Source organism: Onychostoma macrolepis, chromosome 20 (genome assembly GCF_012432095.1).
Source record: "Onychostoma macrolepis isolate SWU-2019 chromosome 20, ASM1243209v1, whole genome shotgun sequence".
In the NCBI taxonomy this organism is placed as follows: Eukaryota; Metazoa; Chordata; class Actinopteri; order Cypriniformes; family Cyprinidae; genus Onychostoma; species Onychostoma macrolepis.
In genome coordinates this window covers 10026885-10050333 of record NC_081174.1, presented here as the reverse complement: position 1 = coordinate 10050333, position 23449 = coordinate 10026885, and the positions used below count along the sequence as shown (strand labels likewise).

The window sequence follows — 23449 nt, the reverse complement described above, 5'->3', positions numbered from 1 at the left end:
TAAATGCATCCTTACAGGGGAATTAAGTGCTAAAAGTGTGCACCTTTGACAAGGGCCTTTTTGGGGACACGTCACCTTATCTTTTTCACTTTGCGAAGCACCTTTTATCCCCATGCGAAACATATCTCAAGGTTGCCTGTTTTACAGATCATGACTCCTGTAGCTCGCGGGACACATTCCGGGCCTGCTTACAAAACCATTTCTCCTCTGAAGAGCTGCATCACTCTGCGTTTTTTTCTTATTCATGTGACAGGATGATCTGAATTTATTGCTACAAATGTTCCATAAATCTTCTCAAGACCTTGGTTAATTTTAATGTTTGTTTAATCAACCTAAGTGTATATAACATATTTTGTGAGATCTATCTATCTATCTATCTATCTATCTATCTATCTATCTATCTATCTATCTATCTATCTATCTATCTATCTATCTATCTATCTATCTATCTGTCTGTCTGTCTGTCTGTCTGTCTGTCTGTCTGTCTGTCTGTCTATCTATCTATCTATCTATCTTAAATGTTTGGGGTCGGTAAGTTTTTTTTTCTTCATGTTTTTAAAAAAAAATTCCTTTATGCTCACCAAGGCTGCATTTATTTGACCAAAAATGCAGTAAAATACAGTAGGCTAATATTGTGAAAAATTCACATATATAATGTAAAATGTTATAATGTTATAACGTAATTTATTCATTCTATTCATCTAATCAGAATTAATAATGATGTTCATGAAGATTTTTGCATATTTGATCTTTTTACTGGACGATTTGTTGATGGGTTAGATTATGATGATTTTTAAACTTTTTTTTTTTTGTTCATTTTTTATTAAATGCTGCTGGTGATGATTTTTATACTATTTGTTGTATTAGATGTCGATGATTTTCCTTTTTTTTTTTTTTTACAAGATGATGTTTTAATATTATAATAGCAAATGAAGTGTCTGCAGGAAACAGTATCCGTCCAGCTGTTCTGACTTCCGCTTTAGAGCCGAGCGAGAGACATCACTCAGGACGCATCAGGATCGGGTGAGACACAGTCAGCGGGACTATAAACGCGGTTCTTCCGAACAGGAATCGACAAAAGCAAGCTCTCAGAGGTAGACTGGCCAGAGATGTGGCTCTTGAGGCCTGTGTGCGTGTGCTTGTGTATCTGTGTAGCGGTCAGCGATGTAGCCAGAGGTGTTAGCGGTCATGCTAGCTGTCATTCCATCTGTTTTTACTTCAGCGTTTCCATTCCTTCACAAATCTTCATGTAAACACGATTATTTGATTTCATGCCTGTTTTTTTCCCCAAAACCATGTCTTGTCCTTTGCTTCGATCTTCTAGCGTCCTGTAGGGTCAGTATGTTTATGTGGTTGTGTTGACTAGCATGAAGCTCAGTTTAGCAGGTGCTGGACGGTAACATCAGCTGTTTTATTAGAAATGATCGGTAATATGCAGCCAGTCGAGTGCTTCAGTGGAAACTAGTATATTTAAGAATTGTTTGGTTTAATAATATTAATAACTCATCATTCTGAAGCCCGTATATACACGTTATAGCGCGATAACTTGCATTTCTAACGAATGAATGAATGAGTAAATAAAGTAATTGTTGTTTTTCAGTCTCCTATTGTTTACAAGTGAGTGAATATTGTATCAGTTTCATTGTTTCGTCTCTGCTCAGTGATTATGTTAGTGGCATTGGTTTAGACTCAGATATTCAAACAGTCTCTGATTAATCCGCAGTTGTTGATTGTCTTGTTTCCTGAATAATGAAAGTCCTGTCATGTGTTAGTGATCTCAGTGTTTCTTTTAGCCGTTCCCTGACCTGTGCGTTTCTAAATCGTGATGAGAAAACACTGGAATGATGCCTAACTTGTTAGTATTGTTTGTGAGCTGTCCATTGAAGCTGTTCCGTAACAACTTACGCATGTGAGGGTTTAATCAGTCTGATCACTTGTGAAGTCTGTAAACATTCTGCTATCAGAATGCTCATTGTGGGTTTGGTGGTTTGCATTGGAAACAGCAGGGCCAGATTTCTGCTTTCAGTTTTCTTTACTATCATCCCAGTCCCAACTCTGTTTCATATACCTGAAAATGGTCTCCCATCCGTCCATCCATCCATCTGTCCATCTGTCCAACCATTGCACTGTTGCAGATTTAAAAAAAAAAATAAAATCTGTTCATTTCCATATGTGACACTGGACCACAAAACCAGTCTTAAGTGTCAATTTTTCGAAATCATCTGAAAGCTGAATAAATAAGCTTTATATTGATGTATGGAATATTTGATACAACTATTTGAAAATCTGGAATCTGAGGGTGCAAAAATATCTAAATATTGAGAAAATCACCTTTAAAGTTGTCCAAATGAAGTTCTTAGCAATGCATATTACTAATCAAAAATTAAGTTTTGATATATTTCTGGTAAGAAATTTACTGAATATCTTAATGGAACATGATCTTTACTTAATATCCTAATGATTTTTGGCATAAAAGTCAAATTGATAATTTTGACCCATACAATGTATTTTTGGCTATTGCTACAAATATGGCCCAGCGACTTAAGACTGGTTTTGTGGTCTAGGGTCACATATTGTTTTAATTAACCATCTGTAATTTCACTTGCACCTTGATATATATATATATATATATATATATATATATATATATATTATAATTTAGAATTTGAGTAGTAAATTAATCAAATATGCATATGTAAGATATAAAATATTATATGTAATATATATCTAATATTTAAGAAAGTGTCATTATTTTCTGTAGAACACTACAGGAGAAATTTTGAAAAATCTTCTTGCAGGTAATTTCTGTGCAACAATAACTCATACTAACCACTAGAGGTCGACTGATAGTGGATTTTACCGATACCGATAGCTAGGTTGGACCACACTGGCCGATACCGATTAATCAACCGATAGTTTTCAAAATGTATACTGAAAGAGAGCTAATGCTTTACTATTTAAAAAAAAAAAAAGCAGCAACAGTACTGAACCTTACTTTGTAAATGAATAAAAAAAAAAAAAATTATTTAATATATTGATCATTAAAGTTATTTCATAATTTGCTAATGTTAAAAGAAGTTTAAAAATATAGCCTATTAGTAGCTTATAGTGAATGTTGAAGTGAAAAAACTCTAACAAGGAACAATACTTCTACAGTTTTCATTAATGCTACGAATGGACTCTTATTGTTAAATGTTACCATTTAATTTCAACAGTCATGCTTAAAGATGGCCATCTTTAAATATCTACACAAGGACATAGCATTAAAATTACATGCATATGGATATTGTATTTGTACTCACACACTTATGCTTCTATTTTTTAACACTTGATAATTATCTAATCCAAAAAAAAAAAAAAAGTTAGTCACACACCGGGCAAAAGCGCAGCGCTGCGTCTAGGAGAACACCGAGGTATCACACACACACACACAAACACACACCAGACGCTTTGCGTTCAAATCAAGTGGCGGTCTAAAACAATTTATTTAATCACCAAACGGACATAAGTTTGCTTCAAGAATGAACAGTGTGTCATAAATGAGTTTGAAGTTCGGTGTTTAAAAAAACAGTGCAAGCGGAAAGTGAACGCATGATCTGTATTACAGCTCTCTATATGAAGCATACAGACTTTATTAGAGCCACAGAAAGACAAACGTTTTGATGAAAAATGCACAATACATAATTTATAGCCTAGGGTGAAGTCATTATATACAGTCACAACGATTTGGGACAAATATAATGTAATTTAATAGAAAACTATGTGAATGGCGCTCTGTTCCGCGGCAGGCTTTTCTGTTGGCCGCATTTAAATGCGAGTCTGGAGTTTCCAGCTCTGTGCACCGCGCAGTGTCACGTGTCAAAATAAACAACACGCGCTGTCAGTGATTTCCGCCTCTAGAGGCCGCTCTCGTATTGTATAATGCCAGCGGACCCTTCTCAGCCACTCCAGCAACGGTTGCAAACCGGAAAACTATCGGCATGGATTTTTGCCGATAACCGATAGTTGTGGCAATCAACTATCGGTGCCGATTAATCGGCAAAACCGATGAATCAGTCGACCTCTACTAACCACTACTGTTGGACAGAAAAAGCATGATAAAAGTGGTACATATGGCTTGTACACTATTTCAAATCTTCTGTAGCTGCAAAATGTTTTTGTGTGAGAAACAGACTGAAATTAATGACAGTATTCGCTTAAAATCTTCCTAGGAGTTACACTATTGTAAAAATCACACATTGATCATACCATCAATTACATACTACCACTTTTTAGTGTCCTGTCTGAGACACACCACGTTTAGATATCGGGAAGTGCAAGTGAAATTTAAGATGTAAAAATTGCTGGCACAACAAGAATTTGGAGCGACACAAGGTTGACTCAGTGACAGTTTGTAACTATGGCTAATCTACACTTTTAGGCCTAATTAATTGTTCTTACACAGAAATGAACTTAAATTAAAAAAGTAAATATATCAGAGTGGTCTCAATGGATGATGGTTAGATTATCTCTCTGTCTTGGCGTTATTTGTTTACCTTTTCATGCTCTTTCTCTCAAACCCCATGTGTCCTTCTCTTTCCTCCCTCTCGTTCCCTGTCCCCGGCCCCTCTTTCCCCCTCTCCTGCTTTCTGGAAAAGCTCTGCCGTGCTCCTGGATAAAGGAGAAGCCGTTTTCCGACAGCTCTTCCAGCAAGAGAAGCAGAGAGCAGTCTCAGAGAGAGGACAGTGGACTCAATGGTACTAGACATGGAGACTGGGTTGAGTGTGTTGTCCAGCGGGGAGGAAGGAAGCAGCTTTATTTTGCCTGTTAACGAAGAGAATAGATCATATTTCTTAAGAATAGCAAGAATTCATGAATGCGTTTTATTTAAAAAAAAATTTTTTTTATAGAGGCACATCTGTTCAGGAGATCATCTATTATTTACAGGAACACCTTTTCCATAAATGCACAGTTTATCACATATTTCTCACTCAAGTAATGAGTGTTATGGAGTAACTCACTAAAACTAGTGAAAATGCAACATTTAACTACAGCCTAATAACATTTTCAGTAGTGTGAGAAGTAAAATCGTGTAGTTTTCTGGTAACAAGCTAGTATTTCCTATAGGGCTGCAACTAACGATTATTTTAATAATCGATTAATCTGTCGATTATTTTTTCGATTAATCGATGAATCAGATTTTTTTTTTAAAAACTAAAGAAAAGCATTCATTTCCAACCCTTTATTCAAAAACAGAACTAAAATCTTTAGAAAATGCACAAACATGTTGCTCCTTGAACATCCCTGAGCTGTTATAATAAAAATAAAATAAAAATGGACTAACACAAAAAAACATACACATGTATGCTTTACATCTGCCACATATATAGACTTTTGGGGTGCAAAAATTAAATAATTTAACAACACTGCGTCGTTAGCGTTGGTATTGTATCAGACACTTGCACTTAACATTATATGAAAATCAAGCTCAAATGGAGTTAATAATGTTTTTGACCAGAGAATGACGGAGATGGAGTGTTTTGTCTGTCATTAGAACGGCTGTAACTGTTATCTGAAGCAGCAAGTGCATTATGCTTTCATCAACTTTTACAGGTTATATAACTTTGATTGTAGCTATATGGGCGCATAGTTTTTCTTGTTGTTTAATACACTTGGCCAAAATCTCAAATTAAGCGCTTATGCACATAATGCACAGGATATTTAAAACGATATAGACAGCAAATAACTAATTCTTCTCCACTCTTCAAACACACAAAAACATTATCCTTTACTGACATAGTGTTTGAGTAAAGAAAACGCTGTACTATTCAAACACCAATTATTTATTCACCCTTGCAGTGGATAAAAGCAGAGATCTCATCTTCTCCAGGCTGTGCGCGGCGCGTCAATCTGAACGGAGGCGGGGTGAAGTTACGAGGTCTCGCTGAGAGCTCGATGATCCAATGGCGTTACGAAGTTTTACTGACAAGTTATTTTAGTGCTTATCATTGGTTTACTATTTTTAAAACTCTGATTTAAAATAATAAAAACGAATTATAAGCGACTCAAGTTTGGATAATTTTTCACAGCACCTGACTGGGCTAGGGTATGGCAACTGCCATACTCTGCCATACGCAAACGCCGCCCCTGCTCCCACACCTCGGATGACTTGGGTCGCACGGATTTCTCTGCCTCCGCTATGTATCTTTCCTCTACCTCCGCTCGTTTTTTTTATTTTTTTATTTTTTCACTTTTTTTTTTAAATTTTTTATTTATGAGGCGCCAAACTCTGCTACCATCCGTGCGCGAGAGAGACCGAGTGTGTTCACTCCGCTCCGCGCTCAACTAAAGTTTTTTTTTTTTTTTTAATAATCAAACGTCTCGCGTCGCGCGACGAATCGATTATGAAATTCGTTGCCAACGCTTTTAGTAATCGATTTTTATCGATTTAATCGATTCGTTGTTGCAGCCCTAATTTCCTAATCAGAGTAGTGTGACAACACTGCGTCAGTGTATTATGTCACATTGTAATGTGCATTAGTCATGCACTCTTTTCTAGAATGCCCTAGTTTATATGAGTCCTAAAACCCGGAAATGAGTTCCAGTTCCACTGTCCCAAAGTCAATGTTTTTTTTTGTTTTTGTTTTTTTAATGGGTTTTTGGTGAAATACCTTATATAAGGTCTGTGTTGTACAAAAGATAAAGATATTTTCACTTTTTATTCTACAACATATACCTTAATGTTAGTTTTTACTTCTACCTATTGTATTTAGGCTTAGAAATTCATAAAAATTGTGTTCATTTGTGAACATGAGAGAAGATCTTGATTAACAAAACATATAAGAATTATAACCATTCGTTGGTTACAGAGCATATTTTTTGCAGTGAATCAAAAGCCAGGGGAAAATGGCCAACGGCTTTTTGTCGAGGGAAACAGGGTGATGCTTAATTTCGAGTTGGCCTACAAAAATCTGTCATCACTGCACCGCTCTATAGTTTTCTTAGAAGTCCCTGTGCAGTCTTTTTCATAGCACATATGTATTTAAGTGAATATTGCTGTTATTATTATGGTTTTGTTTAAATTACATAGGCTAAATATAGAATTAGGCAAGCTACAATTTCAAGATGACATTTATGATCAATGTGAGAGCGTCAATCAGAAGGTCTGTATGACGACCTGTCATTGTAATTCCATTGGTAAAGGTTAAGTTTATATGCCTGATAGTTTCAAGATGAAAACCTGCTGTGACTTCAAAGCTATAGGCAACAGGTTTGTAAAAGAACGACCAAATGGTTTAACCATAAATGAACTGCTGTGTGAATTTAAAGCAAATACACTTTGAGGAACTTTATGACTTTCACATCAATTGCTGGAGCTCGTCTTTAACTGCTCTGTTTGATGTTTGCAAGCAGCACATTTCAATCGGTGTGGCTAGATTGATCCCCATGACCAAACGAGTTAAATATAACGGGGTGGTCTCTCCCCAAGTCTGAATTATGACTAGATTTACTTAAAAGTTGTGCAGCTTTTATGGCCCAGAGTTCAGTCTAATGAACCGACCAACAGACCGGTGCTCCGATATGTGGCCATTATTATTGAGCTTTCTCTTAAGTCACAGTCTGGTCTAAATTAACACATAAAGAACAGATAGTTCCAGCTCTAAAATTTGATTGGATCTCTTAGCTGCTAAACGCACATCTGTGACAGTTGAATTCTGTAGTAATTCCCAGATTGCTATGGTGCTTAGCAAAAGTCAACCAAACCCATCCTACTTTTAAGCTAATGAACTATATTATTTGGGATGAAATTATTTTATTATGTGTGAAGAAAGAGATTTATAAACCTTATCAATCACTCCTGTGTTTGCCTGCAGAGGGAGCCAGAGAGGGAGGAGCAGCTCGATCCCAGCATGCCCCCTAAATTTAAACGGCATCTGAATGATGATGAGGTCACCGGCTCCATTCACAGTGAGCGGGTAAGTCACTGAAGCAACAGTGAGTCAGTTCTTACCATATAGATTACCTGGAAGTGATGACAACTTGGAGATGAGAGGTCTAAAGATGCTCTTAGCTGATTAGAGCCAGACTTGCATATTTCTGCACTTTTACAACCCCATTGTGCTCCGTGATCTGTTTATGTTGTTTACAGGAAGAGTAAACAGCTCTCTCCTCATGTTCATCAGTGTCTGCAGACCACAAAAAATCTCCTTTATATAACAGCCCATCTAAAACACCAGTGTTCATGCTATTACACAAAATCACACACCGCATTTCAACTCTGTTGTACAATCTTCAGAGAGCAGTTTGTTCTTAACAACGATAAGCAGTTACCTCAAGTCATAATAGCAGTGGATTTGTGGTGGAAAAGAAATTAAACCGATGGAGAAAAAATATACAAAATAACTAAAATATAATACAACATGATTTTGCAGAAATAAACAGACATATGTAAACTAGATCCTTAAATGAAGGAAAAAAAAAGTGTTTTTGGCCAAAGTCACTGCCGTAATGCTAGGGTTTTGAGGGTGGTGGGGTCTCTTCTTCATTTTAAGTTAATGGATTTTTTTGGCTGTTTTATTGTCCATTGGGTAAAATCTTTTCTTTCTTTTTTTTTCCTTTTTCTTTTTTTTTTCTCAAGAAATTGATAATTCTACTTAGCAAGGATGCATTCAGTTGATCAAAATTGACAGTAAATACATTTATAATGTTCATTTAAAAAAAATTCTATTTAAAAATAAATACTATTCATCAAAGAATCCTGCAAAAATTAAGCATTACAACTCCTGTTAACTTTGCTAACAATAAGAAATGTTTCTTGAGCAGCATATTAGAATAATTTCTGAAGGATCATGTGACACTGAAGACTGGAGTAATGATGCTGAAAATTCAGCTTTGCCATCACAGGAATAAATTACATTTTAGATTACATTGAATTAGAAAACAGTTCATATAATTGTAATAATATTTCACTATATTACTGTTTTTCTTAATCAAATAAATGCAGTTGGCGAGCATATGAGACTTCTTTTAAAAACTTCTGAATGGTAGTGTGAGTCAAATTGCCATTGCAAGTACCACTAACAATAAATCTATATTTGATCATCAAAGTCAGGCACTGAATGGAAAAGAACAGAAAAGATTATTTGAAAGTGAAGACTAATGTCATGATATAACAGGCATTAGCTCAGGCAGGGGGTAATAAACTAGCAGAGCCCTTCCCAAGAACCTGTCAGTACAGATTTCATAATTAACATTCAATGTCTCCATCTTCTGCCAGTCCTAGAGAGTCATTTAAAAAAACCCTGCCAGACCTTACAGTCAAAAGCCCATAAGTCAATGCCAGGATATGATAACCTTGTGTATTTCACTTGGGTACAACTCCTGACTGATGTATGTTTGGGAGAATACGTTGGATGGTTCAGACTTTAGCACATCCAAAGAAAAGTCTCTTCTAATTTGCCTCACATCGAAGCTTGAATTCAGCAGCAGTGAGAAAACAAGTATGTGCAATAGAGTGAAGATGAATGTGGCTTTCCACGTGCCGATTATGTAACACTGTTGACCGTGACCCAAGAAAGGACCTGGTTCTTGTGTTTAAATATCCCCTAGTAAAGGGCCAATTGGAAGTGAGCAGTTGCAGGGTTACTTGCAGTCACAACATGAAATCTAATGTCAAGAACTCATTTCCTTTATACGGAATCATTTATATGAATTTTCCTAAAACCCAGCAGATAGAGTCCAGACCCAAAAATGTCAGTTCTTATATATAACGATAAGAATCAATCCTAAAATGCTTTAAAACCACCAAACTTTGCACTCTGAGACATTAGTAAGTTTCATGAATTACCCCTAGATATTGGGCAGCAAAATGAAATGGTAGCCTAAATGTACATCATAATTCAGTTTCAGTTGTTTTTTTTAAACACATTGCATGCATAGAAAAAAAAGATGTCTATAGAGAATGTGAAGCCGTTTTGAGAGGATCACCCTCTGCTGCAAATGCTGAAATTAATACAATACCTGCTTATCTTTTGTTTTGTTTTTGCCTTTAAGTTAAATATTCACATTCTTCATTGGATTGTTTGCAGGGAAGAGAAGCTAGTTTATCCCTTCGCATTATAATTTGATTTTTATCTCTTAAGTTTTGGAGAATTTCGTTTAAAATGTTGATCTGAATAGCTTGAAAACAGTGTCGCCTCCTGGACGCCCGCTGCTGCTTCAGCCATCATATGGTAGATTATCCAAATAAACTGTTCGTTCAACAAGCTGACAGAAGTCGGTCCATTTCTTTGTTTGACAACAATTATACTTCATCATTTAAATGTTTCCATGTACGGTATATTCATTTTTCCATGGCCACGGAGGAGAATCAGAGATTGTGGATCACATTCAACAGACACAAGCACACTGTATGCTTATATTTATTTCAACAAATGATAACTAAAATTAAATCACTGGAAGCTTGTGAACAGTTTTGTAGCATTTTAAAATGCTGATTTAATGTACTAAGACAGTGATGATAAAAGACATACAGACGAGCCCAGAATATTAACGCAACTTGTTTAAACGTCAAGCGTTTTCCTCCCTGTAGAAAATAGTAATAAACACTTATGCTTTAAGACAGACAGTATTTAAAGATCATATTTTGGGTTCGTCGGTTTTTCTGCACTATGCTTTATTAGCAAGGTGTGTACAGAATGTGGGCTTTAATACTGTTGGTGCACGAGAGGAAAACACGTTGCGTTCACATTTTGGGCTTATGTGTATCTGCACATAGTATGCTTTTCAATTTTATCTTATCACTATCTTGGTACCTTAAGCAACATTTGTATTAAGCCCTATGTCCCTGTTCAAGTTTGCTAATTCACAAGCCAATTGAGAATCATACTAGCAAAGGTGACATTAATTATTAAACCAAACTTTTAAAAACACGCAACAATGTGATTCTTTTATTGAGTGACAGGCAGTGGGTTAATCGGTGACATTATTAATAGATTTACTATCTGGCGTCGTCTTGTCATCTCCGCGACCTGCTTCTATTGGGGCTTTTACACTGCGAAAAGGTGAAAAAACATGCTGCACTGTCCAATTTTCTCTCAGAACGAGTACTGTTGTTACTTTTGCAATTCTCGATGGAGCATGAATGATATACAATGGTGACATTTTTCACAATCACAACAGAAATGATACTAATAACAATAATTCCCTAAACTCAATAGCGGAACGACAGCACGATCCTCTCAGTATGGCGGATAAACAAAGCAGTTTCCCAGAACTCAAGGCGGCGTGACGTCAGCTTCACATTCTCTATATAGTCTATTTTTTCTTTTTTTAATGTGATCAATCATGGACGTTACAACAAAACCAATGGAAGGTCAACTAGATGCCTCCTGATATGTGATTCATTGCTCAAAAGATCAGATGGCACAAATGCAGTGCAGGAGTTTGTGTTCTCCAGGTGAATTCCGTTCCGGGAATACTGCGTCACATGCTGTGCCCACATTGTGCCTTTCAAAGGGTTCTGTTGTCCTTCACGTCTGGCAGACGACTGTATACTTCACAATAAGATCTTTATGAGTCTCAGTCTGGTCACTCTTATGTCAAACACCTGGTCTCAGTTCAGATGGAATTTTAGATTAAACCCAGCCTGCACCAGCGCTGACCAAACTGACACCCTCATCTCCTTAACTTGCAGAGGAACCTTCTAGAGGAAGACTCGGATGAAGAGGAGGACTTTTTCCTGTGAGTCTGTAGTTTGCATAATCATCCATGCATTGACAAATAAACAGGTCTTTAAGCAGCAATTTTTGTTTGCATGCAGTTTTCCCAGCAAAGATGTTTATGACAGTTTGTTTGTTTTTTTTTGTTGCAGGAGAGGCCCAACAGGACCAAGATTTGGAGGCCAAAATGACAAAATTAGACAGTACGTATACGTTTGTAGGATTCATTTTTTCAGCTGGCCCAATTTTTTACATTGCTTTTTACATTGCTTTGCCAACCCTGATTGGTCAAACGCATACTAAACACTGATTACCTGGCATTTTTTAAAGCCATGTAAAAATATTTACTCCAAGAACATGGAAAAAAGCAATAACGGCATTTACCTGTTGTCTGCAGTATTTTGTTCTTTTCTCAGCATCGATGATATTTAAGTCATCATAGGAGATTTAGTCAGATTTTCATTCTCTTTCAATCGCGTAAATTCTCCATTATCACGAAACCCAAGACACACAACAAAAACAACTCTTATCACTTCATTCTCCATTCACTGGTTGTTCATGTTTGTAAATGCTGCTAATAAAGACGTTGCTGACGGCCGCTTCAGAGTTCCTGCTGCTGGTATGAATGTAACCAGGAAAATGGCCAGAGGGAGAAATTGGTTCTCTAGGAACCACCATGCTGGCTAGTTCTTAGAACTGAGTTCCTAAAACTACACGGTGCGAAAGCACCTCATGTCAAGAGTGAGACAAGTATTGGGTCCAGTCCAGGTCAAGACCGACACCAGAAGAGGGTCGAGTCCAGGTCAAGGCCAATCCAGAAGAGGGTCGAGACCAACAGAGGGTCCAGTCCAGGTCAAGAACAAGACTATGAAAATATGGTCTTGGGCATGAACTAAAGGACTGAGACCAAGAAAATATGTGACCCTGGACCACAAAACCAGTCATAAGGGTTAATTTTTCAAAATTGAGATTTATACATCATCTGAAAGCCGAATAAATAAGCTTTCCGTTGATGTATGGTTTGTAATGATAGGGCAATAGTTGGCCGAGATCTGAGGGTGCAAAAAAATAAAAATATTGAGAAAATCACCTTTAAAGTTGTCCAAATTAAGTTCTTAGCAATGCATATTACTAAGCAAAAATAAAAAAATTTTGTTTGTTTTTTTACAAAATATATTCATGGAACTTGCTCTTTACTTAATGTCCTAATGGCATAAAAGAAAAATGGATCATTTTGACCCATACAATGTAATTTTGGCTATTGCTACAAATATACCCCAGCGACTTAAGACTGGTTTTGTGGTCCAGGGTCACATATGGTCTTGGATTTGGCCTAGAGGACTGTGATCAAGTCCATGAAAATATGTTCTTGAACTCGACTGTGAATGAGTTGGTCTTGACTACAACAAAGTGTCCACGAATTTCTGCTCTTCTGATACAGCCTGGGTCCTTCCTTCAATGTGCAGAATCGAACAATTAGGGATTTCCAAATACTAGGATGAGCTCAGTTCAGAAATGTGGAGACAGATAATTTCCATTGGCAGTGTGTTTTGGAAATCATAGTTATTGACTGTGCAGGCACTGCCCATGCCCTTGTCTCTTGCAGAGTTTATGTAACTCCTTATAATGACATCTGTGAAAACACCCACCCACAAACATACCTCCCGTCCGAAAAGGGAAACACTGTGACCATCTGGGTTTCTATGACACAACATAATATTTGCAGGCGAAAGTAAACAGCTACTCCCAATATTCAAAAATCTCTGTACTGATGTAGCTCTAGTAGCCAGAGTGTGAGCCTTTCTTTGTCCTTTGTTTTGAAATTTGGTACATACTAATATACTGCAGTAATTCTCCCAAGGGAAACCCAGGGGCGCTTCGCCCAGTGCAAGCAGCCACAAAACACCAGGTTTACGTAACCATGCACTGCACTGCGAAGTAACACATAAAACAATGGAATTTTTAATAGAGAACCCTTGGAAAGTGAAATTTCCATAATGTTTTCTGTTTTTGCCTTTCCATGGAAGTCTTTGATTCTTGAGGTTACCTCATTAGTATCTGTGGGGTTTTGAAGTCGAAGGTGAACCTCACATGGCAGGTACCCTCCCAGGTGCAAGAAATGTGCGAGGTTCTGCCAGAATGGCCGTTTGGCGCAGATCATGGTGTGTTGTCCTAGGCGGGTATCCAAGTACAGATTCAAGAGTCAAAACATCCTGTGCTCAGTTCATTCACAGTGTAACCTGTGTCTCAAAGCCATGCCAACCCCTTGTGCCAGGTGTATGAGAGCAGCTAAATACCTCACAAGCTATTTAGTGCGTCCTTTGCATGTCACGATTATGAGATCAAATAGTTCAAACTATTTGGATGTGTCTAGACCATGTCTAGCGAAACGTTCTCACCTCCCCTCGACATTGCAAGGTCAACAGATCGTAGTCATAATGATATCTTGGTTAATCCCGAGCGGTTCTCTTAGAAATATTAGAATCACGGACACGGACATGTGCTCCTAAGCTGTAAAAATGTTCTGCTGAATCAATGGAAACACCAGATTGTTCCTCTCATGTTGTCTTCTCTGTCTCGATGGCCCTTCAGGGTGCAGTCTCAGGTTGATGAGGTCATTGACGTCATGCAGGAGAACATCTCCAAAGTGATCGAACGTGGGGAACGGTTGGACGAGCTGCAGGATAAATCTGGTAAGATAGACATGGACAGATCACTGTGAATCCTTAAGCACTTTGTGATTTGGTTGGATTCATAGGAATCAAGACAGAAATGATTCATGAAACATTAGAGTTTTTGAACAGCACATCTTCTGAAGTTAAAAACCTGTTCGAGTTTCTTCTTGATCTGGGTGGAAATATGAAGGGTTTTAAATATTAGCTTCCCAAATATTGCAGTTTAATTGAATTCAGTTGTTTTGCAAATCGTCCTCTGATTCTTTTAAAGCTTATGTGATTCATTTCAGGGCTTATGTTAGAGCATGAATAGATTGGGAAGCCATGTGTAAACAAACTATTATTCAGTAGCTGACCCAGAGAACTGTGGGAAGGTGTTTTGAATTCCAGTGCCATATGAATAAACCCTTCTGTTAATTTCATATTTCATAATACCTGAACCTCTAGTGAGTCATGTCCCATTTCTGTTTTTCCGTTTGTGAACTGCCTTGGGACAAGTGGGCAGGATAGTTTATAAAATGTCCTGTGTCCCACAAGATGGTGTGGTATTTTTCTCGTTTTAGGCACAGATGTGAAAAATAAACCACCTGTGTGCACAAGATGTTTGCAGATGGTTTTGTTTTCAAGCTGATCTGAGATTAGTTACTAGTCTCATAAAATCAAGTATTGGAGTCAAATGAAGTAAAGCAGGTTCAAGCACAGCGTTCCTGTGATAAAGCCACATGTCTGGTCCTGTTTTTGTATTTAGCTATAGACGTGCATGATGATTGTTTGTGAGGCCAATGTAACAGGAGCCACTGTGTTCAGAGTTCAAGTATGAGCAGTTTTGCATTGATTTGATTTTAAAGAGGAAAATAAAAGAGGTGACTTGTGTAATTTCCACACCTCAGTTATTTTGGTTTCCATTGGTTAAGCCAGTGTGACTGTTTTAAGCTGCTTGGGTGCTCAAATAATTTAATATTACATTATATTAAATTATGTTGTGATTTTAGCGTGTCAGTGTTCTGCCAAGTGCATTAAATTCAGTGGAATGAAGTGTCAACTATTAAAAATCATTTTCATTACTTTAAATAATGCTGTAAAAATTAAATGTACACATTATATAAAAATTTAGAGGAAAGATGAAGAAAAATGTTACGATATATCAGCCACCATATCGGTATCGGCCGATAAATGTAATTTTTTCTGTTATCGTTATCGAACCGATAAGGCAATTTGGCCGATATATTAAATAGAGGTCGACCAATTCAGCGGTTTTGCCGATTAATCGGCACCGATAGTTGATTGCCACAACTATCGGTTATCGGCAAAAATCCATGCCGATAGTTTTCCGGTTTGCAACCGTTGCTGGAGTGGCTGAGAAGGGTCCGCTGGCATTATACAGTACGAGAGCGGCCTCTAGAGGCGGAAATCACTGACAGCGCATGTTGTTTATTTTGACACGTGACACTGCGCGGTGCACAGAGCTGGAAACTCCAGACGCGCATTTAAATGCGGCCGACAGAAAAGCCTGCCGCGGAACAGAGCGCCATTCACATAGTTTTCTATGAAATTACATTATATTTGTCCCAAATCGTTGTGAATGTATAATGACTTCACCCTAGGCTATAAATTATGTATTGTGCATTTTTCAGCAAAACGTTTGTCTTTTTGTGGCTCTAATAAAGTCTGTATGCTTCATATAGAGCAGAGGTCCCCAACCACCGGGTCGCGACCCACTACCGGGCCGTGGAAGAATTCCTACCGGGTCGCGAGAAAGTTCTGGGGAAAATGTGTATAGATATGACGCTCTGTTATTTATTGTGCGTAAATGATTTTTCTAATTACTCTTTATTTTCGTTGTATGCGATTGATATAGAGTAGCAATTTGACGATGGTTAAATTAGTAAATAAAAGATTGCTCTGATCTGTCATAGGGCTTAAACGGATCGCAGTTGATCCGTGATATACGGACCAGGTCCAGACCCCACCGTTCGGCATGTGATTCGCAAATTAATTTGCCAATTTACACCTTCAATCTATTTAAAACCACAAGAAGAAACGAAACAGAACTCAATTCGTTACTTGCGCTGTACTCGCAAGACACCAAGCGCCGCACAAGCGTACGTGTTTCAGACAGTGCGGCATACCGAATTGATTCCTCTTTCATGTATTCATGTAGTTTTAAACCATGAAGGTGAGCCAATAGATATCACACAAGCAACGTGCAAACTTTGCGCAATAGTTATGCCGGTGAACGTCTTAACTTCAGTCATACAGAAAGTGAAAGTAAAAAAACTGACGGAGTTTTCTAATGCTGCATTAACAGCGCATATTATCTCAGAGACAAGAGACGAATCTACTTCAACATGTGCTGATAACAGTATAAATGAATAGAGCTGTCTTAGAGACCCTATATATGAAAACTGTAGAAGTATTGTTCCTTGTTAGTGTGTTCATTTCAACATTCACTATTAGCTACTAATAGGCTACATTTTTAAATTTTAAAGTTTCTTCTTTTAACATTAGCAAACTATGAAATAACTTTATTGATCAATATAGTAAATAATATTAATATTTTTATTCATTTACAAAGTATGGTTCAGTACTGTTGCTGCTTTTTTTTTAAATAGTAAAGCACTAGCTCTCTTTCAGTATCCATTTTGAAAACTATCGGTTGATTAATCGGTATCGGCCAGTGTGGTCCAATCTAGCTATCGGTATCGGTAAAATCCAGTATCGGTCGACCTCTAATATTAAAGCCGGTAAATAACGCATTATTTCCTGCAGAGGCACTGTTCGCCATGGTTTTTTTTTTTATGGTTTTTAATTGCTTGAAATATTATTGGAATTAGGGTTGCACGATACACCGGTACTACGGTAGTATCGCGATACTAAAGCTTAAAAATACCCGCGGTGCCATTGCATTTTTTAAACGGTAGTATCGTCCATATGGTACCGTAAGATATGTTGTATGCACGGCAAGAACACTGTTTAAAACGTTAATTTGAACATGCATGCCAGCAGAAACATTACAAGTTGATTGCCAATTGTCTTTCTGCTGTGCTTTGTGTATAACGTTACGCGTTATATGGTGCTGAGTGTTTCCCAATGCTTCAGTTCAGTTTGCAATGGGAAGTCGCACTTGCACGTCGTTGTTCATGCTGCAGTTTATCAGAAGAAAGGGTCTGATTCTGACCATCTTATGTCATTTAAAAAAAACAGCAGCTCAAGCATCACTTGTTCAACATCATAATATCTTACAAGAAAGTATTCTCACAGTTTAATTAATTTGACCACTTCTAGAACAGGTGTAATAGTTCGTTTCTGGAAGCATCTTTGCGATCACGAATGCAAATCCATTCATCAGCATAGCGGCTTTGCACTTGGTTCTTATCAATCATTATGTATATTTTGTTTATTCATTTATAATGTTATGTTTTAATATACATGCTGCTAACTCGAAATTTCAAGATACAAGAACAAAAAATGCTCCTGACAGTTCGGCAATACGACACGAGCAAGAGTGCTGTTTTGTTTCGTTTGTTCGAATCCAAATCGCGTTGATTTGGGCGAATCACTGATTCACTGAGCCATTCATAAAACAGTCATTTGATTCGCTCCTGAAGGATTCAGCCGTTTTGAAAGAATCGTTTGAATGACTCAGTGATTCAATCACGAACTTCTGCCACCTGCTGGCCGTTTTTAAGTTTCCCATCTAAAAGTAGGCATATTACATTATTTTCCAACATATTTCTATATTCAGAATTTAGTATTTAAAACACTAATCTCATAACATTATTTATGCAATTATGTATAAATGCCACATCTAAATGTCACTCCATGCTGCTTCTGTGCAGTGCTAAGATGAGTTTTGTTTAGATCATTTCATGGATAACAATAGCCAGTCATTCATTCACATTAAGTATTCAGAGAATAATATTGTCTGTTTTCTCTTACATCTATTTATTTATTTTGTAGAATTGAATTTTAAATTAACACAATACTGCATGGTATCGTGATACTTCAGCTGGCATAGTATCGTAAGACATTTTTATGGTATCGTGACAACCCTAATTGGAATCATTTCAAAAAGGAAAATACAGTGAAGTGCAACATGTGCAGCATCTGTCATATTATAATGAGAACATTACTGTTAAATAATTAATGGAATATTTGTGCGCCCATGTTTTAACGCGTTGTTACGGAAAGAGCGCATCCACTACGGATCTACACATTCATGACTAGCACAGTTAAGTTCGCTTGTGCATTTGCAGCCTTTTGTGCAATTGTAGGTTGTAATATTGTGTTTATTTTATGCATATATATCTGATTTATCTCATAAGCCTATAGAATTTGTTTGGTTAAGTTAATAGATCGCTTCTGTGATCATCTTTAGCTCAGCGCATACAGTTCAAACAGCAGCTCACAACATTAATAACTAGGCCTATATAATTGGGACTACCATATTATAATGAGAACATATTATTATAAAACGTTTGAATTCTTTGGTCTAATTTGTCATGTTTCAGCGGGTCGTTGTGGGGAGAGCGCATCCACAACAGAAGTTACATTCTGGTTAGCACGTAACTTAGTTCGAGTTTACTTGTGCATTTTATATATAAGTTGTAATATTATGTTTATGTTGTATAAATAGCTGATTAATCTCATATATGATTCGTTTCCTTGAGTTAAATAAGCTGCCAGCAAAGCGCATCAGTTTACCAGTGTTCATTCAGCTCTTCAGTTTCAGCGCACCCAGCTCGAACAGCAATGCACAACATTAATAACAGTGATTGGGACTATCATATAATATCATAATGAGAACACTATTATAATAAAACGTTGTGAATTCTTTGGTTTAATTTGTCACGTTTCAGCGTGTTATTGTGGGAAGAGCCAAGAGCATCACATCTCATTAGCGTGTGACTCGCGCATTTGCGTCTTTTTGTGCATATATAAGTTATAATATTATGTTTATGTTGTATAAATAATAAGCGCTTCAGTTTACCGGTGTTCATTCAGCTCTTCAGCAGCGCACGCAGCTAAAACTGCATGCTGCTATTTGAAACAGTGGTATTAATTTAAGATACTTTTACAAAATCATTGATATATTAATAATAATAATAACCACCACTTTTATTTTTATGATTTAATTGTCGGTGCAGAGGCTATTCCGTTTAATTTATCCATGGTACATGATTTGTTTTTTTTTTTTGTTTTTTTACATGTAATGTTCAGTGACTTTTATTAAATTATTTAAGCAGTGTTTTATTTATTTGTAAGGCTGCTTTGTTTGATTTATGTTGAAGTGTTTAATGGCATTTAATGGTGACTTTCTTTTGTAATCAGGCTCTCAAAAATAACATAAAAATTTGTATTTAGATTTATCGGCCAACATATCGGTTATCGGATTTCATTTATATAGAATTAACGGTTATCGGTATCAGCCAAAATTTTCATATCGGTGCATCCCTAGTTTTGGGAACTAACTGAAATATATAACATATAAATAAGTTGAAGTGTAAACTAAAACAAATAAAAATGAAGCTAGTAAAAATATTAGAAAAAACAAACCAACAAAATGACAAATTTAAAATATGAATCAATCCTATAATAGTATATAAACTATACTAAAATAAAACTTGACTGGCATCGAATTGAAAAAAAGAAAATCCTGTTTGCTGCTGAACATTTACAACATAGTTGATACAGAAATGTTACATTATTGTTAAATGTACGTGTTGTTACATGATGTATCTTTACATGTCAGTATAAAGTCAAAACAGGACTGTTCTGAGCTCAAATCCATTTTCTTTGTTTATTATAATTACTGCAATTTGGCTTCCTTGCAGAAATTGCAACGCATTGTTAGCAAATAGAGAACAAGTAGCTTTATAGTGCAGCATCTGGAAGACATTGCCACTCACTAAGGGGAATGTTTTCCACATGTTGACTGCAATACTGTCTTTGTGCTAAAGTTGAACCTAAAGACTGATCCCTAATTTTTAAGGCTAGATGCAAAGAAATCGTCTGCACCTGTGTTCTTTGTATCTTTCTGGCTGTACACACATTCATTCTCTGCGGTATTGTTGAATGGCAGCTGGTATGAGCTCAACTTTATTGATTCTTGTTCTTGCACTAATGAGGCTGGACATGTTTTAGTTGGTCCCACATGTTGCAAGAGATCTTAACATCCCAAAACAGCATTATGAAAGTCAACAAGCCTCTCCTGGAGACGAATATAATCCATACAAAACAATCTCAGTTGGTCAGGAGTGTTTATAGTTATATGGAAGTTAACCTTAGTACTGATCCTCTTTTGTCAAATGATTTTCAGAAAGCCTTTCGGACAATGCATCGGCATTCAGCAGTAGAGCCAAGCATCTCCACAGAAGGATGTGGTGGAGAGACATGAAGGTGAGCCTCTATCCCGATGGCTTTAGTTGTTCAGAAACTATAACATTTTCCACATTAAATATATCATTTTCCTGAAGGTGTGCCTTTACACTATATAATTTTTGCCTTTGGTTTTCTCTTCTATCCCTAGATGAAAATGATTGTAGCATTGGTGGTTGTCATCCTTCTCCTCATCATAATCAGTAAGTCCACTCCAGATACTACTTCATGCTTACAAGAATTTAACCATATCCTGATTTTGCATCCTCTTTTTTTTTTTTTTTGCAGTTCCTGTGATCCTTAGGTATCGCTAGTGTCTGGCCTGGAGGTTAAGAGGCATGATGTACTCTTCCTCCTTCCTTTCCCTCATCTTTCTGCTGTCATTCCTCCGTACCAGAGGGGGCGCTGCACAGGGTTGGGCTGCCCACTGTATTTGCCTATTTTGGCAGGGTCTGGAAACATAACAAACAGGGGCAGAGTTAAATTTGTGCGTGTACGACAACACAACATATCAAGCTCTCAAAATGAAGGCACAACACTGGTGCAGACCAATCTCTTGTATGCGCACAAACACAATGGTTATTTTGTTGTATATGCATTCAGTAAATTCAAGATTTACTATACGCAATGAAACATGGATTAAAAATTTTAGCCCTGCGTTCTGGTGGTATTTCGATGTCCTCTTTATAGTTAATTAGACGTCAGAGCCGTTCCGCTTACACCATGATACCCAATTAAACTGGATCCATTTCCCACATAGGTAGGTCTATGAAATACTGTCTTCTCAGGTGGGTGGGGCCAAACAGGAAACCTGATGATGTGACGCTGTGCCATGGCTGTGATGTCATCATCTGTTTGTATGACTCCTGAAAGTTTTAACATGGACAAAACATTGGGCATAATGTTACTTAATATTTGCTGCTATTACCTGCTGTAATGTTTTTTGCATATTTGGCAACAAAGTTTTAATTGACTGTGGTTAATTCTGTTGGTTATTTTGATATGAAGGAATTATTTTCAGCTTTTTTAACACTTTATCATGCTTGTAAAATGGTTTATGTAAAAATTGTAGTTATCCTCACTGGTGTAATTTTAACCGCTTGTATTGGTCAGTAATGTAATAGTTGTGTGTGATGAAGATTTGGTTGACTTTCTCAAGGTGACCTGAACGCACCTGTACACTTGTTTAATCTGTATTATTTTACTGACTTTTTTTTTTTTTTGCTTATATTTATTTGTAAATATCTATTCCATAAACAAGTCAGCACTGGCTTTCCATTGGGAGACTGTGAAATAATCTTGCATTTAAATAAAGTGATTTTAAAGGGCATCTTATCTGATCTGATTCATTGCGTTGGAATTGAGGTGTCTTTAATTCAGGCATGATTTGACAGGATTACAGGGAGAAGCCATTTATCAAGCAAGACTCGACAATCACAAAACACTGCTAATCAGAACATTTTCTCTGGGCTTGTTCACACAGAAACGCATTAAAACATAGACGTATTTGACCATTGTGCACTCGCTTCTTTTGAAGCATTCATCCAATTTGCATTTGAAGCAAAAGTCCAATTTTTATAAAACACTTTTTTTTTTTTTTTTATTCCACTGCCCTGTGCCTTGAATTTTTAAATGGAAAACACGTTGTGTGTGAATAGTTGAGACTGAAAATTGAGATTGGAGGGAAAATTATATTTCCATGCTTTTGTGCTCTGTCTGCAATGGAAGCCTGTTTCCTCCTATTATTGTTCCTCAAAATTGAGTTTATATCATGCAGTTCTGAGAAAAAAAAAAGTTAAATTCTGAGAAAATTAGTCAAGTTTATATCTTCCAATTCTGACTTAACTCACAACTGCGAGTTTATATCTCAGAATTGTGAGAAGTCGCCAGAATTGCAAGTTTGTACCACACAATTCTGAAAAAAGTCTGAATTACGAGACGTAAACTCGCAATTGGGAGAAAAAAAAATGACCATGTTTTTACATTCATTGGCAGAAATGGGCTTCCATAGTCTCCCCAAGAAACTCTGTGAACGTGGAAGTTTCAAATATAGGATCAAATATTTTTGCGAGCGAACGCAAAGTTTCTCAGAGGAACGCAAAAGAGAGCGAATGCAAAGTTTTTCAGGAGAACCCAATCCTTTTGGGAGAGGATACAAAAGTTTAGTGAGCGAACGCAAAAGCATTGAAATACTTATGGGCTCCACAGAATGGCCCTTAACTCTTGTTTTCATGGCTTAGCTGATGCTTCAGAATATGTTCAGTGGGTATATGGAACATATCATGATTCCCTTTTTATATAGCTTCAAATAATAACAGCGTAACTCTTAACCTGAACTATAGTTACCAAGGCAAATGGCTTGTCTTAACTAACAGTTTTTGTTTCACATTTATGTCTTTTTATAGCACGATGTATTGTATTTCCTTCTTTAAAGTTGAAAATCAACTCCCTGGTCAGCCCTTAAAGTTCTCATTCAAACACCAGCTCTCAGTTTTACACCTTAGGTCTGTTTTCATTCCCTTTTAAGTATCATTGCATTCCTCATACTGAATTACATTTCTTTCAGTCTTTTATCCCTCTTTTCCTGCATTTTTTAAAACTGTCTGTTCTTCTCATCTCAGTCATGCACTCTGGTTTCCATGTGTTCATGTCAAACAGCTTCACTCCATCTGTACTGACCATTGGACAGAAACGGGC

At 36.9% G+C, this 23449-nt stretch overlaps 1 protein-coding gene across 4 annotated transcripts; it reads left to right on the top strand.

The window, feature by feature from the left end:
• The first annotated feature begins 955 nt into the window (after positions 1 to 955).
• On the top strand, positions 956 to 22076 carry vamp4 (vesicle-associated membrane protein 4). Of its 4 annotated transcripts, none has more exons than XM_058756615.1 (9): positions 958 to 1094; positions 4638 to 4736; positions 7854 to 7955; positions 11675 to 11721; positions 11852 to 11902; positions 14292 to 14392; positions 20694 to 20773; positions 20904 to 20955; positions 21041 to 22076. In XM_058756615.1, the coding sequence occupies exons 2-9, from the start codon at positions 4734 to 4736 to the stop codon at positions 21064 to 21066; spliced, it is 462 nt and encodes a 153-aa protein (XP_058612598.1). In that variant the 5' UTR covers positions 958 to 1094; positions 4638 to 4733; the 3' UTR covers positions 21067 to 22076. The 4 variants fall into 4 exon arrangements, with proteins under 4 accessions (XP_058612601.1, XP_058612598.1, XP_058612600.1 ...); XM_058756616.1 differs by having other exon boundaries at positions 1007 to 1023; XM_058756618.1 differs by lacking the exon at positions 4638 to 4736 and having other exon boundaries at positions 956 to 1023.
• Positions 22077 to 23449: the final 1373 nt, after the last annotated feature.

What these genes read in the sequence shown, in the direction of transcription:
- vamp4 (XM_058756615.1), top strand. An exon ending in GAAGAGGAGGACTTTTTCCT is followed by an intron (nt 11,722 to 11,851) that starts GTGAGTCTGTAG and finishes TTTTTGTTGCAG; the next exon opens with GAGAGGCCCAACAGGACCAA. An exon ending in CGAGCTGCAGGATAAATCTG is followed by an intron (nt 14,393 to 20,693) that starts GTAAGATAGACA and finishes AATGATTTTCAG; the next exon opens with AAAGCCTTTCGGACAATGCA.